This window comes from Lepeophtheirus salmonis, chromosome 1 (genome assembly GCF_016086655.4).
Source record: "Lepeophtheirus salmonis chromosome 1, UVic_Lsal_1.4, whole genome shotgun sequence".
In the NCBI taxonomy this organism is placed as follows: domain Eukaryota; kingdom Metazoa; phylum Arthropoda; class Copepoda; order Siphonostomatoida; family Caligidae; genus Lepeophtheirus; species Lepeophtheirus salmonis.
The window spans coordinates 11411603-11432599 of NC_052131.2; the positions used below are offsets into that span (position 1 = coordinate 11411603).

Sequence of the window (20997 nt, forward strand, 5' to 3'; positions counted from 1 at the left end):
TTATCAAGTCAAGTTTGAATCCTAAGATTTCTTTTGAGTTATTTCGTGTCCATCATTATAATAAAGATCCATGGTCTTAAATATTTTCTTCGGTTACGGGGCACCTTCTTTCGAGCCCATATTGAGTCCCTAGTCTCATCTATTGACTCCAAATCAAGTAGCAAGTATTTCATCGTGAGACCCAGTCGAGTCACAAGTTTTCAAAAAATGAAGTCAAGTCCTATTCCAGTCGCAAGTCTTTACCTTTGTTAAAGTTACAATGGAAATCAGATAACTCAAACTTTATTGAACGAGTCAATTTAGTTCTAAATATGAAGAGAAAAAAATAATACTTTAATGGTTGTCTTTAGTTTTTTTTATAGCAATTTCTATAATTAGTTATATAAATTGGGAGGTATAAATATATATCTACAAAAATTAACAGGTTGCTTCTTGGCAAAGTCTGTACTCACAAGTAGGTATCGAGTCCCACTTAAGTCTCATCAAACTCTGACTTGAGACTCAATTAAAGTCCCATCTACTCGGCAACGTTTTCAAAACGATTTCGTATTTATGTCCCTCGGATTCCAAAAGTTTTGTGTCCACATGTGGAAGAAATCTTCTTAATCCGAGACGGATAAATATGTTTATTTATCTAATGAGTTCTGGCAATATTATTATTAGAGAAGGGGAAATAAGAGCATTTAGGATGTAAAAATTAACTCTTCTTAATTTGTCCAATTTGCTTCTACAAGTTACAACTTGTAGAAGCAGATTGTACGAGTTATTTTAGGCGTAAACGGCGATGTCAAATTATACCATAGTTTTCTTGGTTTCAATGTGCCTCCTAATCTGGAACTTGAATACAAATGGCAGATATCTGTTCCAAGACAGAAAGTGAATTCAAAGTTATTTCAAAAATATAAACAAATACCAAGAATTCAAGACTGTGTAGCCTCCATTTCACGAAATTGGATTATATTACCAATTCCTTCAACTTAATCGGTAACTGGAACTAAGGTAGGGCTCTCATGTGCACAAGCTCAAAAATAGATTCTAGCTTTGGGTAAAAGGCTGAGTTTCTTTAAAATAAAATATAGAACTAATTCAAGGATTGACATATGTACTTAATTGAATTACTTAACTTTTCAGGAGACTGATAAGGATGCTGTACCTTGAGTGTGGGCAAACCTTTCACTCTACTTCTTTTCTCCTCTGCCTCTTCCTAGACCCACCCGAGCATCTATTAGTGGCTCACGACTCCTGCTCGAAAATGAGCTTCAGGAAGCCTTGGAGCTCATAATGTTTTGGGAAGAAGAGGCCCTAACCATGTATGAGCTTTATGATAAGCTGTTAGTTGAAACATTAACGTCAGGATTTATACTAATTAAATCCCCAAATTGGTCATTGTTAAGCTAGAAGCTACTGAAGGTAGGGGGCTTGATATTAAGGTTAGTCTCGAAATCCAAAAATATCTTTCCTTTCGAATTTTTCATGGGTATTGGAGACTGAAGCAACAGTTGAGTCTCCCACTGTCTTACCACAAAGGCTAATGTCATCAAATCAGTAAGTGAAGTAATCAACATTACTGCGTATTTAGGATCAAAAGAGTTCTTGAATAATGAAGAAACTTATGAAATCATTATGGGTGAACAAACTACTTGTATCCCCAGACTTGGAACCAAATCATTCTTCAAAATTGTCTTTCATCTTAAAACAGAAGACATTACTCTTCAAGGAACCCAAAAGAAGGAGATTTTCAACTTGTCTTCTCTTTGTTTGTCTTCTGTGACAAAATTATAGTACGACCCTCTATGATCCAATCTTCAAGTATCTTAGAACTCTGTCAACTGCAGTTACCGTAGAAACTGGACTAGCGTCATCTATACTTAAATACCTTGAAATAAGGATCAAACATCTTAGCAGTAGAGAGCGTAATGACAATCTTATTATAGATGAGGTCTAATTGGCTGAAAGAGTCGAGTTTGTTAGAGATAAGTTCTTATCCGCCAGAACAACCAGACAACAAAAACGGACCTTTATAATCAAATCCGTTAGAGGAAACTACATGGATGTTGTAGCACTTATACCGGTTGGCAAATTAAACGATGAATTCCTCTAGGGCAAATATTCTCAAATGATGAAAACACTCTTTTAAATCGGATTTATCGTTTTGGCCATATTAGTTGACAACCAACCAGTCAACAGGTTGTTTTTCACTCATTTTCTTTGCGGTGGTGAGCTCCATACTTAAATGACTCACCCACACAACATCAATAGAAAAGTTCATCTCATCTTCGGCCCTGTACAAAATTTAAAAAATATTTATAACTGCTTCCAAAGGCATACTTCAGCATTCCCCTGAACCGCCTAGGAGTTAAATCATCATTACACCCTAAGGTCACAAATGGGCAAGCATTCTTGACAAGATTTCACAAAACCTCTTCAAAGTGACTGGCAAAGAATTGGAAAAAGACTAAGTTACTTTCAATGATAACATCCGGCAGGAAGGCAGAAAAATATCATCTGAAGACAAGCTCAAATCTAGAAGGGTTGCCAAACTTCAATTTGATAATGTTTAAGCTATGAACATTAATTTTTCTGGTGTGTGAATCAATTTTGGATATAATTAGGGTAAATTATATTGGTGATATATATTGGAAATTATTTAGTCTTGAATTCTTATTAATTTTCCTATTATGTATAAATATTTATAAATTTGAACTGATACAATCTGTATTGAAAAACCGTATTAATATATTTTTATTTAAAAAATAGCCTTATTCATGAACTTTTTCTAAGCCAGCCCTCTTTCTTATTAAACCCTCTTGGTTTATAAAATATAATGTTTAATGCTTTAATTGTATCCATTATATAGTTTTAATTTTTGTATATTGGTAATTTTATTATTCATAAGTAGAGATTTTAAGTATCATACACAAATAAAAATGCATATCTACTCTTTTAATGAAATATTACTCTTCAATATTACATACAATTTAGATTTAATAATATTTTATTCATTTTAAAAATGGTGAAGAAATAATATAACGTTGATTGTCTGGGAGTACATAAGGTATAAATGACAAGTGATATGATTGACTTATTTGGATAACTACCAGATGATTTTGGGCCTTCTTCTGTTTCTTTTTGGAAAAAGGTTGCGTGATACATTAAGGATAACGACGTGTTAGATGTTCTTTTCTCCAGATTAAAAAAATAAAATAAGACCTTGATTACTTTATTTTATCATTACTTGATGAACCAAGGAGTACTTTAGTCTCTGGATCGATTTCTGGCGGAGCTTTAGCTACAAGGGCTAGTTGTTAAAACTCACCAAAAGTTATGTAACCTATATATAAAGTACTTCCTTTTCCTTTTCTTTTTAATATGAGCTCTAGTGACACATACTCGTTTTAAAAAATGGGTCATTAACTCTTTTTTTTTTTTTTTTGTAAGATCAAGTAATTACGCAGTACTAAGATTAACTCAAAAATGACTTTAAGGATAGCATACATATTACATACTAATAAATAGAAAAATTGAAAAAAATTGCTGTATTAATATAGATTTTGCACAATTTTCCATCCCGGGAATGTTTTTAATACTAACAATAACTCTAACATTTTTTGCAATTATTCCGGACTCTTTAAAACTGTTTGTGCTCTTTGCTAATATTGTTTTATTTTTTAATGCTTATTTATTAAAATAGTCCTAAAATAAAACATAATAAAAAACAACTTAAACTAATCATATCCGGAATATCCATAATATTGGTGTATTAAGATATGTGTTTTAAATTGATGTGAAATTTAAAATTTGAATGAAATGTTAAAGTTAAGTTTCAGTAAGTGATTTTTCTCTTGTTTAAGTTAAATCGATATTTCGGTCCAAAATCAGTTCCTCAACGTAAATCAAAATTGAATTTATAATACACCATTTCTGTTATTTGATTAGTCTCAGACTCAGTGGCGTATGAGCCTCAGGAACCTGGGTACACAATATTAAAAATTCCAAGGTCTTAATATCTTTCATCCTCTCCAAAAGTACAAAAAGACAATTTTGCCTTAATATTAATAACTAATTCCATATAAATTTGGGACTTTGGCTTCTTTATTCTTTTTTGTATTTTTTTGTATAAGAAATATATTGGATGACTTCTGGGTGACCTTTTTTATGACTGACATGTTTTTATAACGAAATATAAAACATTTTTGACATTTTTTAGAAATAAAAATGATTACCCAAATATTGCAAATACATTTTCTGAATTGCCTAAATTTGGAAAAGTGAAATTCCCCCTTCGTTTCATACGCCCTATGCCTACAAAACTCAGACTATAGAACAAAAAAAAAATACTGGGCTCACATCAAAAAGAGTTCCGTAACCAAATTAGGTAAAATATCTCCAAAACTTCCAGATCGAATAGCAATAATCTCAAGATTTTATAATAACATATACTTTTTATATACTTAGTATATAAATCAATTCAAATTGGCCAATTGGTACTATTAAACAATGCACCAATTCTACTCTGTTACTTAAATTTAACCTAAGAGGAATGTATTTTTACATTTATCACCTGCCAATGGGGTTCAATGAATTTGTGCAAAGGCTTAAAAAGGATTCAATAGATAATATAAAGTCTAAATACACAAAAAATGACGACGACCTGTGTTTACGACGTTCTTAAACCTTTTTTTATGTTTTATAAAATTCACAAAGTTATCAATGCTACTTCGTACTTAAAATTTATTTTCCTTGCAAAAATACATAATATTGTCGTGAATATATGATTATATGAAGGTGGTGATGATGAAAGAATTAGAGAGAAAGAGAGAAATAATTATGAAAGAATAATCCACAAGCCTAGAAGACTTATTGGAGTAGGGGAGACTAATCCAGATTGTCATACTTGGTATTTTTTTCGTTCAAATTTGTTTTAATAACATAATAAATTATTCTAAGATAAATTCAGTGATGCTAATTAGTGTTGTGTCAGTTCTTATTTATTCGGTACAGTCCAGTCCCATCTTAGCACCAATCCTAATTAGTCATTGGAACCGATCCTTTGGACTGTCTGTACTGTAACTCATAAAAAGAAGAACAAATGAAGTTAAGTGACGTGATCAAGGACCGAACTTTATTAGTTTTAAGACTAATATGCAGGACTGAACCGTACGGGATTGAAGTCTTTAGTTCTTAATCAGCACCGAGGCTAATTTGATGCCCTTATGCAAAGGATGAGGGAGCAGTACTGACGACTCATGAGCAATGATGCAAATCCGGTGGATTTTTTAGCTGGCCAGTTAATTTTTAATTGGTAGTATAAAGAACTAATTTTATTTTCCTTAGTAGTTGTCATTATTATTTAATTCCTGAGTAGTGAACATCCTTTCCTCAATAGATTCAATCATATTCAAAACCTGTTTGAACGTTCTTGTGTAATCATAAAAGACGGAACCTACACCTGAGGATATGTTGTTGCTTTATTATTGTAAGTCATTGTTGGACTCAAAGTAAAATTGGGCATCAACATTGGAGTAATTCTAGCAAATGTCCTTGTTTATATCCTTTTCTCCTTCTTCTCTTGTCAAAGGTGATTGTAGCTGATATAAGGAATCGTCATGAGTATTATTCTTTCTCTCCTCCAAAACATTCTTCAAATTGTTAGGGTTAACATGTTGATTTTCGTTTATTTTTATTTTTAACATACCTATTCCATACTGGATTTTTACCTTTGCCCATATGAGCGAGAGTATGCTCACAATTTTAGGGAAACGAAAAAAAAAAATCATTCTTTCCCTCATAAGTATAAGTAGGAAAATATATTTGTTAAAAAATATTTTATAATTTTTTTTTTTGAAATAATAAAAACGCGCCCGATTGAGCAAGGGCAGGAGTGGACTCACAAAATGTGGTGATGACTGATGTTTGACTTCCACCACGCTTTTAATATTGACGTCATAGTAGATGAGTGCTTACATGTTTTTCTTCCTCAGCAGTCGGTACGATTTATTAAATTGAAAATTATAGCAATAGTGACCTCATAGACTATAAGTGGTTGTGTGTTTTGTCAAAATCTGCCAATCTTACCCAGCAGTCGTTACAATACATCAAATTGAAAATTCTTGCAAGCCCGATTACATGATTGTCTAACCTACAGCTCTATGCAGAGATAACTAAAGTTTCACTATGTGTAACCTTCAAGGGTACTAATACTTTTCCTTTATGCATAGATATAGTTGTAGAAAATATGATCTCAAGTATGTTAAAAAAATGAAACCGAGCATTAACATTTCAATCTGGAGAATTTGAAGAACTTTACGGAGGAGAGCAACTTGGATATCATAACGTTTCATTAGATTACCTGCAAGCAGTTATGAGATGAAGAAAATAAGCTCAAATTCCACTTGGTATTTTGAAAAGGCATAGGAAGGGATTACTTATTAACCTTCAAGTATTGAGCTCGTCTAAGTTTTCTACAGCTCTATGCAGAGATAACTAAAGTTTCACTATGTCAAGAATTATCTATTATTATCTTGTATCAAAACTATGGTATTAAAAAAAACAGCTGTACAAATATGTCGTTTATAGAGTAAGATCATTAAAAAATACTATCTAATTCTATTTGCATACTCTCTGTCAAAATTAAGGTAAAATATAGGTTGTGCTTGAAGGATCTAGATATAGTCCCAGATGGAACACAATGTAGAAAGTTTGAGAACTAAGACATTTTCTACTTCTAAATATGTATGATTTTTTTTTAAAGTTCATCATTTCACTCGATGCCAAAGTTATTAAAAAGTAATTTCCTATAAAAAAGTGTTTGTAATTTAAATAAAGTTAATTTAAATGGACTCAAATAAGTTTACACATTTTATTGAAGCAATTTGTGTAAGAGTTTGAATTTTATGTAAGGATATTATACTTTGGTTTAGTGTAACCTTCTTTTTCATTATTATCAACTTTTAAAAATGTTAAAAAATGTACCGTATAATGTTATTTTAACATTTATGAGCCTTGTTGACTGAACTCAATTTTGTTTCTGGCTATTTGACCAACTTGATATCTATCTTGAGAGAATAAATTTATATCTATTATACTACTCACCCATTTATCAATGGTGTGAAATATGCAAAGTTCGGCTTAATAATTAATTGTTTTTAAATTTATTAATTGATTATTACAAATTGCGTAGGCTACAAATCAAAGGCAAATAAAATATTTTCAATCTTATACATGTTTTTGCTAAAATGTAAGTAATTTTTTCAGCATTATTTCCAGTGTTCTCAAAGGCCAAAAGTTAAATAAGTACTGAAATAATAAGTCAAAAAATAAAATAAAATGAAGAAAGTTCTTTTTTTTAATACGTTTTCATGATATTTTAAATGTTGAGATATTACCAATAGTTTATGAAATTTAAACTTAAAAACTTATTTGTATACCAATTCTTATTTTAATTATAATAAAGAAGAATGTTATCTATTATGCTTTATACAGTGGCGTAGTCTGCTTTATGGGTCTATGGGGGCAATTACAAACTATTACTATCACATTAACCAAAACCAAGAGAAAAAAAAATCAATCTGTAACACAAGTATAGTCAAAAATAAACTCAAGAATATTTTACAATATTCTGGCCTTCTTTTTTTTTTTTTTTCCATGCACTGAATTTTTCATTTATGCATCAAAGCCCCATATACATATGATTCAATTTTGAATTTTGAAAATAATTTGTATTGATACTAACAGGGAATCAATCTTTCCCTCGTTTTTGAAGCAAAACCTCAGAAACAATTTATAAAACAAGGAGAAACTTTGATCCTATTTGTGACAAAATGGAGGTATTTTACCTATATACATACAAGAATTTGAGAAAAATAACCACTTTGGTCACTATATTGCACCATGTTGGGTTTATTCATAGGTGGCTCTGCGTCAAAAAAAAAAAAATATTTTTACTAAGAAAAATAGTTATGTATACAGATTCTAAATTTACAACAAACTCGTTATAAGATTGTGTAACTAAATGAAAAAAAATAAAATAAAAATGTTTGGAAGAAATCCTGTAGAAGCGCTGACAAAGAGGCCAAGGAGGCCTTTTTCCCCCACTTTTTCTTAATTTTTAAAGCTATCACAATAAAAAATTTCCTCTAGTCTAAAAATATTTATATGCTATATTTCATAAAACATAAAATAAATTTCGATCTTATAAAAAAATTTGTTAATCGTTCAAATTTAGTCTTTTCTGAAGATTTTTTAGTCTAGAATTTAAGGAAACGTTTTTTCCCTCTTCTAAAAAAATTTATATGCCACTTGAAAATCTTATTTCGGTGGCGGTGTGTGGAGAACGTATGATTTACAAGAATAATTTTTGAGAAATTATAATACATAAAAAAAGGGACTAAGGTTAATTGTACCGATGCTTCTGGTCTTCAAGATAAATCAAGAGGGAATGAACATGTAGATGATTTGGCTCAACAAGGCGCTATGTTGTGGATTTTTAGTGGATTTATTCATTATGTAACAAAAAGTATATATTAATTAACTTAATGCCCATCTCGACAAAGATGAATTTAAACAAACAAACAAGAAAAAAAACAAAAAAAATAATAAATAGAATTTACATTATGTATAACCTTTTATATGCATAATTATATTATCTTCCAAAAACAAATTTATATTTCATTGTATGTGAGTGCCCAATTCTTATAATCAAGTGCAAGGCGAGCACAAATACTTTCCTTCTAAAACCAGCACTGATCTTGACAAAGATTCAAACACCGAGATATTTTTAGATGAGCTATAAAAAAATGTGTAAACAAATTGGGGAGACTAATTTAAAAAAATAATAATATGTTATATTATCATAAAAAATATCTAACTATTGACACAGTTTAGCATATTGGGCTAAAAAAAGCTCATCTTTAAATAAAAATAAGGGAATCTCATTTTATAATCATTTAAGAAAAAATTAGATGTGTCGAAAAAATAATAGCACCGGCCATGATTATGTACTCATGATGAAAGAATTTGGGGGTGACAAGTCCTATTATGTAAGTATTTCCTCAGAACCATTCCTGGTCTTCCCTAGGTATTTATTTATCAATGCTTAGGTACATATTATATTATCGTCATCATCATGATAGTAGTGAACAAAGTTACTTATCCATACCATATAGCAAAAGACAGAATGAGTAAGTACTAGTGTTTTGGTATGTGCGAGATAGGTAGAAAAACACAGGTTGAGGAATAATACCCATTCCTCCCTCTTCCTCTTCATCTGATACACTTGTGCTCGCATCCATCAGCGGACCCTCCTTCCTAAGAGAGAAGAAGCCCATCTTATTAATAGCTATGTAGTCGTGACGGGTCAACTTGTTTTATATGTGGTAAATACTAACATCATAGTAAAGATAGTAAAAATTACAGAATAGGTAAAAAAGGAATGTTCGTGTGGAGTGGTTCTGTGATTTGGTTTTGTGTTGTTTCTTCTACGAATCTCTCCGTAATTTGATTCTCATTTATAGGAGGATTTAAACAGTTTTCTTGGTGCATAATCATAATATTAGCAAATGAGAGTATTTGTTTTTATATAAGCCAAATAATTTGTTCTTCTGTTTCATGGATAAGTACCAGGATCATCTCCATGTAAACTTAAAGGTAAACTTAAAACTCTATTTAAATGTGTGTTCATTAGAACAAAATTCCAATCGCGTGTTCTTCCTTCTCGGTCTATAAATATGTACAATTTACATAAAAAGCTATCTATTATTGGCACGAATGTTTAAATAATATGTACATATCTTGTCAACCACAATAATTTGATAAGTCATGCCATAGCTTTTTACATATTTATCTAAAAGGATATTGCCACATTTCAGATAATATGGAACGAAACTCTAAGGATTCTCGACTCTCTCCGCGTTGTTTTGGAGCGGGTCCTTCTTCAATAGTTCAACACACCATTATCAGCAACAACAGCACTAACCCTTCATCCCTCAACTCTAGTTTTTCATACTCAAATCACTCGCGTCAATCGAGTTATGACTATTATCATTCACGAGAATCTTCAATCGATAGCAGCGGAGCCCTTCCCAAACGCTATCCCTCATCTAAGTTATCCTTTAGTTCCTCTGTCGACATGGGTTACCACACTCTGAGTTTAAATGATGAAAACAGTTCCTTATTAAGTCCTTTTCCGCCTTCTGGACCTCGACCTCGCCCTCCGCCTCCACCTCCAAAACGTAGTTTCTTCGACGAATTAGACGATGAACTTCTTATAAAAATTTTAAGCTATTTAACTACGCAAGAGCTTTGTTCTATATCAAGGATCAATCGGAGGTTCTACTTCTTAGTGTGGGAGCCTGCACTCTGGAGAGAAATTTCATTTACAGAGGGTAATGTCAACGTTGATGCTGCTCTCATTTCCTTACTTCGACAACAACTGGATGCATATGTCAGAACTGCGTCAATTGTTGGCTGCCATAGACTTTCAGACACTGGTGTAAGGACTCTTGCGAGTCGTTGTCCAGAACTAAGAAAAGTCGAGTTTAAAAACTGTAAAAATATTACAAATGAGTCCATTCAGGACTTAATGACACGATGTGCCTCAATTGATCATTTGGATTTGAGTGGTAAGATCTATATTTCCATTTTTTGCACTCTTTAAATATTTTGTATATTTTTACTTTCATAGTTTTTGTTAATTGCCAAAATATCTTTACGATTCATTATGTTATTAATTGCACTTGATCACTCTTTGAAAAGGTTTAATGCTTGTAGAGGGCTTTATAATAAAAATCCATAAATTAAGAATTAAATGTATCAATATCAGAATAATATATCATCATTATTATCAACGATAAAATAATGTAATAATATTAATTTTGTCGTCTCACATAAATATCAGTTTAAGAGATTAATATCTTTCATTTTTTTAACACAAAACAATGAGAAGTGTAAAATTAAGAAAAAGACACAGAGTTAATTATTTACATACAAATTAGTACTAATTTATGATATCACAGTATTACATCTTCCTACAAAATTGCTATAAAAAGATAATGTATTCGGTTTTGAACTTGTTACGCAGAGTGCGTTACAAAATTTTTGTTTACTGTGGAACCATTGCGTTTGAGATACTTTTATCAGAAGTTTTTTACACCTTCCCAATCTTTTGATCTGAAGATGATTTGGAGATCTGAACTTTAGACCAAGAGTCTCAGGGTCATGGTTCTCGGTCACATTAAGATCAGGAGCATGTAGTCTCATCATATAGTTTTTGGGATATTTATTATTGATCTTGTTCCCCCCGATACTAATGTGAAGCTAGTTTTTCGCTTCCTTATGTGCTCAATACTTCCTAAGACTCTCTGAGTTCCTAATTCAGCTTGTTTTACATGTTATATTCAACGAATTTATAATCTTGGCAATCTTTTTTGATCAAACTCTTATAAACGAAGCTTTATTGTTTCCAAATAAAGAGCATAAAACGGATTTACCAGTTATTTTAATACATTTGGGTTACTAAATTTAAAATAATTTAACGGGACATGTTTAAGTACACATTATGTTCATAGACAACAGATTCAAAATGTATGCTTTCTTACTCTGGAAGAGGAAGTGGAAAGATTCTCATATCCCTGCCTACTACTTTTTATTTTCCATATTGTTTCAATGTATGTATTTAAGTAAATTCATATTTGCGAGATGCAAAAAAAAAGTGTGGATAAATAAATGAGTTTAATGTAGATACTCCTATGTTTCTAATCGACCTTTAAACGGATTGCCTTAATTTTATTTTAAACTAATGCGTACATATTTATCAAATTGAATGATTGATTGATTATGATCGAAAACAGTATTTATTTATTTCTTACTTAATGTTTCAATGGTTGCAATACATTGGTTTTTCGAATTTTATGACACCAAGGTATCATATTTGATATGTTAGTTTTGGAATACTCGATTTTAGCAGTTTGACAATTTTTTGGTTCAAAAGCTTCATGAATGCAATTCTAAATATATAAGCAATAGATCATGTAACAGACAGAAAATACAAATTTCTTATTTATAGGCTTCCAGTGTTGGAAACGTATTGCCAATTGAAAAAGTGCTAACACCACTCGGTTTTAGAGCTGTTATATTTGGAAAATAATTATTTTTTGTGTCAAACATCTGCTAAAATAGTTAGTGAGTGACTGAATAAAAAACAATTTCTCAATTTAAAAATTTGATTTTTATTTATTTTCAATTATTAAAATCTAAAAAAATTGTTTTTACAAATGAACAAGGATTCTAATTTCAATAAATCGGAAAATTCTAAACCGGCATTCACCTCGTATGTATTATTGGGATAAATTCGTTTAAAAATACTAATGAGCCATGTTTCCAAGCTATGCCAAGTATCTAAATTCCACGTTAGAGACCATAACGAAGTTGACCTATTACTTGCCCTCATTTGTTTGATTAATATTTAAGTATGTTATAACTGTGCATTAATATACGTACTTATAAGGAAATGTATGGTTAGGTACATATTTTATCAAATAAATGAGTTTAATACAATTAACATGAATGTCTTTTGGCTTTTCTCATTTGTCGTTTAAAAGCTCCATTGAATTATTTCTATAAATTTTATTTCATATTTTTTTTGTTAAAAAAGATAGCTTTCCTCTTTTATTATTTTATACTTTTTTTTGCTTGATGATGAGTATAATATCTGAAAATTGACATACAAAAATAGTTTATGAAAATAAACTGAAAACGAGGCCCAAAATTAATGGCTTCCCATCCTTAGAATTATTTTTCAATCATTGTTGGAAATTGTTCACAACTTAACAAGAAGGTAATTTAAAGTCAACCAATCAACGTTCAGAATACTCTTAAGGGAAAAGAATAATCAAAGTTGACAGACAAATTACCGTGCAAATTTGTATGTTTGAGAGGTACGCCGTGGCTACTATAGACTTAACACATAAAACCCTGTTACAATTATCCGCCTGTTAAATAATTTTGAGAGGAGAATCATCAGATACACTATAACCTTAGCCCATAGGTGTTTGTAAAATATCCCAGGTTCCAAGGCACATACAACTTTTATAATGACCTACCGGGGGCCTTGATTGAAGGATTTTAAACCGTTAAACCAATCTCAACAATGATTGAATATTGCAACTATAGCAAGTGTTTAGCTTAATTGTATCATGCAACCTTTTGTCCGAAAAGAAACATAAAAATTGCCTAAAATCAGTTAGTATTCAGCTAATTCTTCCTAACTATGGAGCTATTGTTCAATAATTATAAGGAATTGTTTATGGCTTAGAAAAGGCTGCTTCAGCAAAGTACTATCCCTTAAGCATACCATAATTAACAGAAAAAGGCAAGGGAACAGTCTTAGGGATACTTTCTTTATCTATCATTGTAACCCTCCTTTCAAAATGGAACAGAAAAAAGGCCCAAAATCTGATTATCTAGTAAATTCTTCCTACCATTGAATTATGATTCAATAATTGTTGGAAATTGCTTAAAGCTTAAAGATAACTAATTTTAATTCTACCCATCAACATTAGAAGCACTGATAAGGGTAACATAAGTAAAAAAAATCAACAGCTAATAACAAAATACATTAGGTGAATTTAAATTAGATGTTGTTAAGTGGTGAACAATTTCCCAATGTTAACTGAAGACCATTCCAACAATTGTAAAAAAATAGCCAATTTTTTTCCAAGAAAAGATTGGGTGATACAATAAATTTAACGTCGTGTGAGTAATAACAAATACCTCCAACAGTTCAGGTAATTAATCCCCTGTTTATACCGGAGTGTAGATGGTTATTATAACGAACTAACATGTAGGTAATTTTTGTATTTTAATGAAAATCATGGACTAAATGATATAATATAATTCTAATCCTCAGTTGAATTTATGGCGCAGATATATAATATTATACAATTACTGTAGTCTAATTATACCAAAGTGCCATTGAAAACCACTTCGACTCCTCTATGATGTACATATATAAACTCAAATCCATCAATAGCACATTTCGAGCAATATTTAATTCATCAATTTTTACTCAGGCCTTAAAGATTTGTCTGATGCAAAACAATATATATTTTTTATTTGCGTTTGAGGTTATTAAAATTCAAGTCTATGCAATTCTTTTATACATTAGATTACCATTTTCTTTGTAGGTACGTAAATGATTTATTGCTTTTAAAATTAGCATATACTAAGGTTGAGCTATTATCGGAAGCATTAATTATACTATTGATTGGTTGAATATGCTTTATCATATCAGTATTTCAAATCTATTCTATTGATATGATTCAAAAATGGTTCTTATAATTTATTCATCATATATTTGTTTTTATGAATAGAATTCATTTTTTTTTCATATTGGGGGTTTAAAAAAAAAAGAGAATTGTATGTTAAATGTACTTCGATAGATAAAATACCCAAATGAAGGAAGATTCTAATCTACCTAATTTTTTCAGCAACTAAAATATTTTTCTTTATCGTTTAACCTGCTCATGTTATAAATTGTAGATTCATTGTATTCCCGTGATTAAATTTGAAGATATAGAGTGACTATAAGCATCAATTGTTCTTTCCTATAATCAATTGGCGTTGATTACTCATCATTTGAATTAATTACAACTGATTGACCAAGTCTCTTGTTTGTTTTTGTTGTTGGCCAAATTGCACATGACCTTAGTAACAAAACATTTACAGGCACAAGATGGCGCAGAGATCTAGAGTCCAGTTAACAAACAATCAAATACAGGTTAGCAAATAAGTCTTCTGCCACATTTTAAGCTTTATTTTTGAGAGGTATAGAGGGTTTCAATCCTAAAGTTTTGTATATTAATGAAGAGATGTTATCTTTCCAACAAACAAAATATATTTAACTTCTGAACAAAGATGGGAACAAAAAGGTTGGAGATTACAACTTTGATCTGGCTATTCATGACACTTCAGACATCGTCAAGCAGCTGAAAGTCAACCGCCACACCATCTACTATGTTGACAAGCCCATTGCAGATGTGCCCGGCCTGAAAGATCGTCCTAGAAGTGGTAGGCCAGTGAAACTAACCTGGAAGCTGCCAAATACTCTTTCTTGGTCAACCCAGTTTAATTTAGGGAGGGGGGTGAAGTTCGGGGAGAAGGCATTATTGACTCAAAAAGTATTAACAATTCCGTATAAAGGGTTGTAGGGGTCATTTTAACGACTTTTTAACTAACTTCTGTCCACCCTCGATTCCGGACTTCAACTTGCTAAACCATAGCATCTCGTTGTAAGTGAAGTCCAAAGCCTGCTGAGTCTACAACAGCAACATTACTGACCTCAAGTCCTCGGTTTATAAGGAGTGGCAGAAAATGTACTGAAGTTATATCTCACATTTTTGCCTTGATGTTCGTCCCTCTATGAAGGAAGTCATTGCCGCCAACGGTAGCAAATTTCACAAATATTGTTTCTGTATAAATATTGAATTTCTTTGATCTCTTCACGGTAAGCTAAGTTCATGTCTAGGACAAAGAACATTAAAATGAGTCCTAAGGGTGCAAGTTTTGTTGAGGTGTTTGAGTACGCCCACGATTGCTATCTGGTTCTTCTGTTTCATTCTATTATTCTCAATCAATAATACACTTTATCGATGTAATTGACCAAAGTACGAGTAAGAAATGTTATTTTTCTTTCCTTCCTTACACACAACTCTATCTCATCATATTTTCTTGCAAACTTATTCATCATACGGCATAAATATACTAAAAAAAACATTAAAAACCTCTAAATGGCGCAGATATTATGAGTTAATTGGAAGTAGTCGGCCAATTTTTCTCATGTGTGAGACCATTATTCATTTAGTAGTTGTATTTAATTTGTTCAAAACGTAACAACAGTTAGTTCAATGTCTACCAATCAAATTTCTAACAACTTATAATTTTATAATAAAAAACAAAATTTGAATCACGCTAAATCAAGAAACAATAACTTGTTGCGTTATTTATGATTTTTTAAATATATGATATAGTATCTATAGAATAGCCATAATTGTGAATTATGGTCACGTTTTGGACATTAGAAGAGACATTAGTGTACTTGATAACTGTTATTGTGCTTGAAAATTTAGAAATGAATTAATAGATATTAAAAAAAATAACAATTATCTTAAAAATTTTGTGATGTTGGAAATCAAATTTTACACGTCACATTCTGAATTTTTTTTTTTTTTTGAATTTAAAAAATGTATATATGTACGGGACATACATAAAAAAATAAAACTATTTCCCTCAAAATTGAAAGTATTCTAAAGATCATTACACTTAAACTAATATTCTTAAATTTTTTAAATATTTTTCACAATATACTATTGAACTTTTTTTTAAATCTATCTAATACTTCAAAAAAGTTTTTCTTGTTATTTTAGGTAGTTAAAATATAAGTCATGCCATTATCTTTATTCTACATCGCACCCTTTCCATCAAAAAGTAACATAAAAAGCCCCAAAGTCAGTTGTTATTTAGCCAATTCTTCCAACAATTTATGGAATGATTATTCAATTATTGTTGGAAATTGTTCACAGTTTAATAAGAGCTGATTTGCAGTCAACCAATCAAGGTTCAGAACTTTAATAAGAGGGAAATAACCAAAAAAACTAACAACTGTTAACAAAATACTGTTTAAATTTTTGTGTTAGTCTATTTGTAAAATATTTATATCCATTTTCCACATATTTGGTTTCTCCTTTTTAATTAATCAACTCTTCTTTTAATAACAAAAGAGTACCTTTAGTTTTGTTTTATTTGAGTTCTACTAGAATTTTGATTAATTATTTCTCGAATATTTTGAGTTCAAGTGAAGCCAAATTTCCCAAAAAATATTTTGTGCTAGTTAAAGTAATTTTCAGAAATTTTTTGGCTTCAGTGAAATCAATTTTTTTTCTCTCGAGGTCAACTAATACTAGAACCCAACACTATTTGAAACGAAGAATTTGATGTTTTTTTTTACCAATATTTATTAATGAATTCATTATGAACACTTTTTGCTTCTTAATTACTACTGTATTTTACTGTGGGAGTGATGAGTAAGCTGGGTACAGTTACCTGTATGCCTTGCCTATAAATTAAAGCAACTATTAATCAATTTGTCAGGGGTTTCTACTGAAAATATTCAATGTATGTTCCCTTTGTAAATTATAACCTACAAGTTTAATATTATACGTAGGTACATATTTAATAAAGTTTGAAATCTTATTTCAAAATAAGCTATCGTGTTATTAGAATGTTTTTTTTTAAAAGTAAACATGCAGGTTTTTTTCTCATGAGATATAATCGATCTCAGTTTATCACGGAAATGTGCCTACAATTCATTATGTTAGAGTCCTTAATCAAAGGTAGGATTGTATTGGTCCGAGGGGTCTATTAAAATCTGAACACTTTAAATTTTAATATTCAACAAGATATAATCTTAATCAGTAATGTACCCGCCCTTAGCGGAAATGATGGCTTACAGGCGGCGGAAGGCCTGGCACTCTCTGCAGATGTAGTCCTCTGTCATGCTGTTCCAGTGCTGGGTGACAGTGGCTTTGAAGGTATCGGTATTTGGATGACAGACACTTTATCCTCAACAAAAGTGTCAAAAAAAAAGTTCAAAGGAACTAAAAAAACTCATTCAAAAGAGTCTTACAACGGAAGAAATGGGGGTTCTTTCATTGCTGTTGTAAAAATGGCTTCTCCAACCTCACAAGGCTCTTTCCACACACTTTTTGATAGCTCTCTGGACAATCTGGTGTGAAACTCCGATATCTTTTGCATGAACCCTCCTGGGATGTTTTCTTTAATTCCTCCGGATCCAATCTGGCCTTTTTGACAGTAATCTTCTGCCTCTGCAATGTTTTGGACTTGTTGACGGTGTAGCCGGTGGTACTGGAGACGCCCAACTGCTTCGAGTGTGCAAATGGAAATTCATCGATTACGTTTAAGTGTTTTTTTCTCTACTTGTACGTAAGCTAGATAACTTAGGTTTGTCTTGTTTTGTAACATATTTTTAATATATCGAATATGAATCAATTTCATTCGCTCAACCCTAATTAATTATTGAATTAGTAACTGTTCAGATTTCAATAGACCACCCGGTATGATACTTCATATTGGTCCTGTGCCGTCCTTCTTATCGATCCCTGAAAAAACGTTCTAAATTTTAAAGTACTCTCAACAAGGCATTATTTTCATTATATTATTGTAAGATAATTCAGATTATCATTTGAATTCGTTTAGTAAAATTTTAAGTATCGTTCATCTTCACCAATAATTTTCAAAAGTCTTGATTCGTAAAGTATTTAATATTCTTATAAATATTGGATGTTAACCTATATATCTCCAAGATAATCGATTAAAATGTAATTACTAGCTGATCCTATAATTACGTCATTTAGTAAAGATTTTTCCATGGGAGATCTTTTACGATGATTTAAATACGTCTTTCAAATTTGTGATGGGACGTCGAAATTTTGTTACTAATACATCCCTAATAAAAAAAGTTATGAATAAAAACATAAATTTTATGATATTTTAGTATCATCTAGCAAAACTAATATAGTTTACTTACACTAATTAACAGGGAGTCAATTTAATTATATAAGTTTATTTAAGTATCTACCTATAAACAATTTGGGGGATTACCGATTAATCCGTAGTTGTTAATGGGACATTAAATTTGAATGGTTGAATTAATTTTGAAGGAAGTAACTAACATAACATTTAGGTACTTTTTTTGATTTTTTTGTAAGACCGCACATATTTCCTTATCCTCAAGTTGCTTTATTCTCTTAAAGAGTCTCAGCTTACGTTTTTTATTAATGTTATCCTTCATTCTTATACAAGTTAAATTAATGAATACTTTAATTAATGCAAATATTGTTACATTAAGCGTTGATTAATGGAGACATACAGTCAAAATGGTTCACCTTTTGAAGAAATTACTGTTGGAAGCAAGCAAAAGAGAACCTTCAACTTTTATGGTAATCCCAACAATTCAAACTATGAACTTATTTTTATCAAGAGGTAGGAAAAGCATTGCCTTGAATGTCATCAAGAAAAGAGTAGAAAAAACTACTATCTTCAGTTAAATAGAGATGTCATAGTCATTTAGAAAATAAATCTTGAGTATTGAGTCTTATGTAAGCAGTAGCTAAACAAACAAAGAAAAAGGGGAAAAACAACTTAATTTGCAGCATATTCAGATCACCGATTAATTGGTAACATTTTAACTATTGCCGATTAGTTGCCAATTAATTGATGCACTCCTAGTTGAACTCGATGAAATATTTTGTGTCTCTTGGCAAATAAATACTAATTCTACGTAATATTATATTCAAAAATTTGATTTCTAATTTAGAAGAATGATGTAATGTATAAATGTAAAATGGATAATAATCGAATTTTTGTCTTTGTGATGAGGATGTCTTAGTAGTTAACATGAAGCAATTTATACTCAATTCTGCAAATTATTTCATAAATAATTTTGTACTTATAAGTTCCATTACGAATATGAATGTCTACATTTATTTGAAAGAGCTGATAAGACATGTGCGTTCTATGTACCCATCGGAAAAAAAAAAAACTGTTATTTGTAATTTCAAATTCAATTATCATTCGATTTTCAATTTTTTCTAAATATTAGGTTTGAGGAAAAGTCATTTTGTATTTTTCTATTTATTTCAATGCTTTATAAGAAGTGTTACAACCATCCGATTTAACCAAGTATGCCCTGTTCTGTTCCATAGCTTGTTGCCAATGAGATTCCAACATCATACTACCCTATTCGTTGAAACCTTTGTCCCTATTGGCAAAAAAATCGAGCAATACATTTTCACAGGCCTCTATAAGGTCAAATTTTTACCCCAAGCGCGTTGCCAATAAATAAGAATAGGTGGTAGTCACTTGATGCTAGGTGAGTGTAGGGTGGTTGCATAAGAACTTCCTATCAGAGCTCCCGGAGCTTCGTGTGCTTCATCAAAGATGTGTGTGGGATGACGTTGTCTTGATGATGTCTTCTTGTCTCCTATTCACCAATGCTAGTCATTTCAGTTCTATGGCCAGCTTCAAACGGTCGATTTTTTCTAAGTAGAGGACAGAATTGAGCGAAAAAATAATCACTCAAACTATTCTTGTGCAACACGAACCGAAAGAGTATCGGCCCCGTATACTTTGCAAATTTTCTTGGTCACTTTTGACGAGTTTTTCCCTTTAAGTTGTAAACATATAAAACACGATTTTTAAGTATTATAAAATTGAAAAAAAAAAATTCAGTGGAAAATTCTTTGAAAACTTTGGAAAGATTGTTTATTACTATAAAATAGCTATTTTTTTAACAAAATGCTAAATTGTAAACGTTATGGGAATATGTTCCAACATAATAACAAATAATTTTGAGTATCGAATGAGTGTTAAATTTAAAATTTTGAGTGAGAAAATAACGGTTTCTTTTTCTCATATCTTGTATGTATATTTTTACACTCCAGTCATGAAAATGTGATTTTTCATATACTCTTATATTGTACGTATTATTATAAAGTTACTGTTGAAGGATGTAAAATAGTGAAACATCATCTTGCCCATGGTATCAAAATTATCTTTTTTTATACCTAACATCCAAGAGGGCGTCAATTGTGTGTTGCTTGTGACCTTCAATTAGATAAATTTATATGTATGTAATAAGATATTTTATTTCTGAAAGTTAATACATGATGGTCCCTCCCACATGTTCTGAATAATTATTTATTCAATATTTATGAGCATTACTCTCAAATTATTTGAATTTGTTATTGACTATGGAGTTACAGACTTAATAAACATTTGATTCATGTAATTACTCGCGAGCATTGTTGTTTATGCTTTTGTTTTAAGGGTGCCCCAAAATTTAGAATAAATGGTAGGTATATGTGTTGTCCGATATACTGGTATTGGAGTGATAGCGGGGAACATATCCATTTAAAATTAATTAAT

At 30.8% G+C, this 20997-nt stretch overlaps 1 protein-coding gene across 1 annotated transcript in view; it reads left to right on the top strand.

Annotated features, from left to right (window-relative positions):
• The first annotated feature begins 9223 nt into the window (after positions 1–9223).
• The window catches only part of LOC121116852 (uncharacterized), an 88294-nt gene continuing 76520 nt past the window's right edge, over positions 9224–20997 (top strand). Inside the window, exons 1-2 of the mRNA XM_040711155.2 lie at positions 9224–9645; positions 9867–10619. Coding sequence (XP_040567089.1) covers positions 9872–10619 — 748 coding nt within the window. The 5' untranslated portion in view covers positions 9224–9645; positions 9867–9871. The remainder of the gene's footprint in view (positions 9646–9866; positions 10620–20997) is intronic.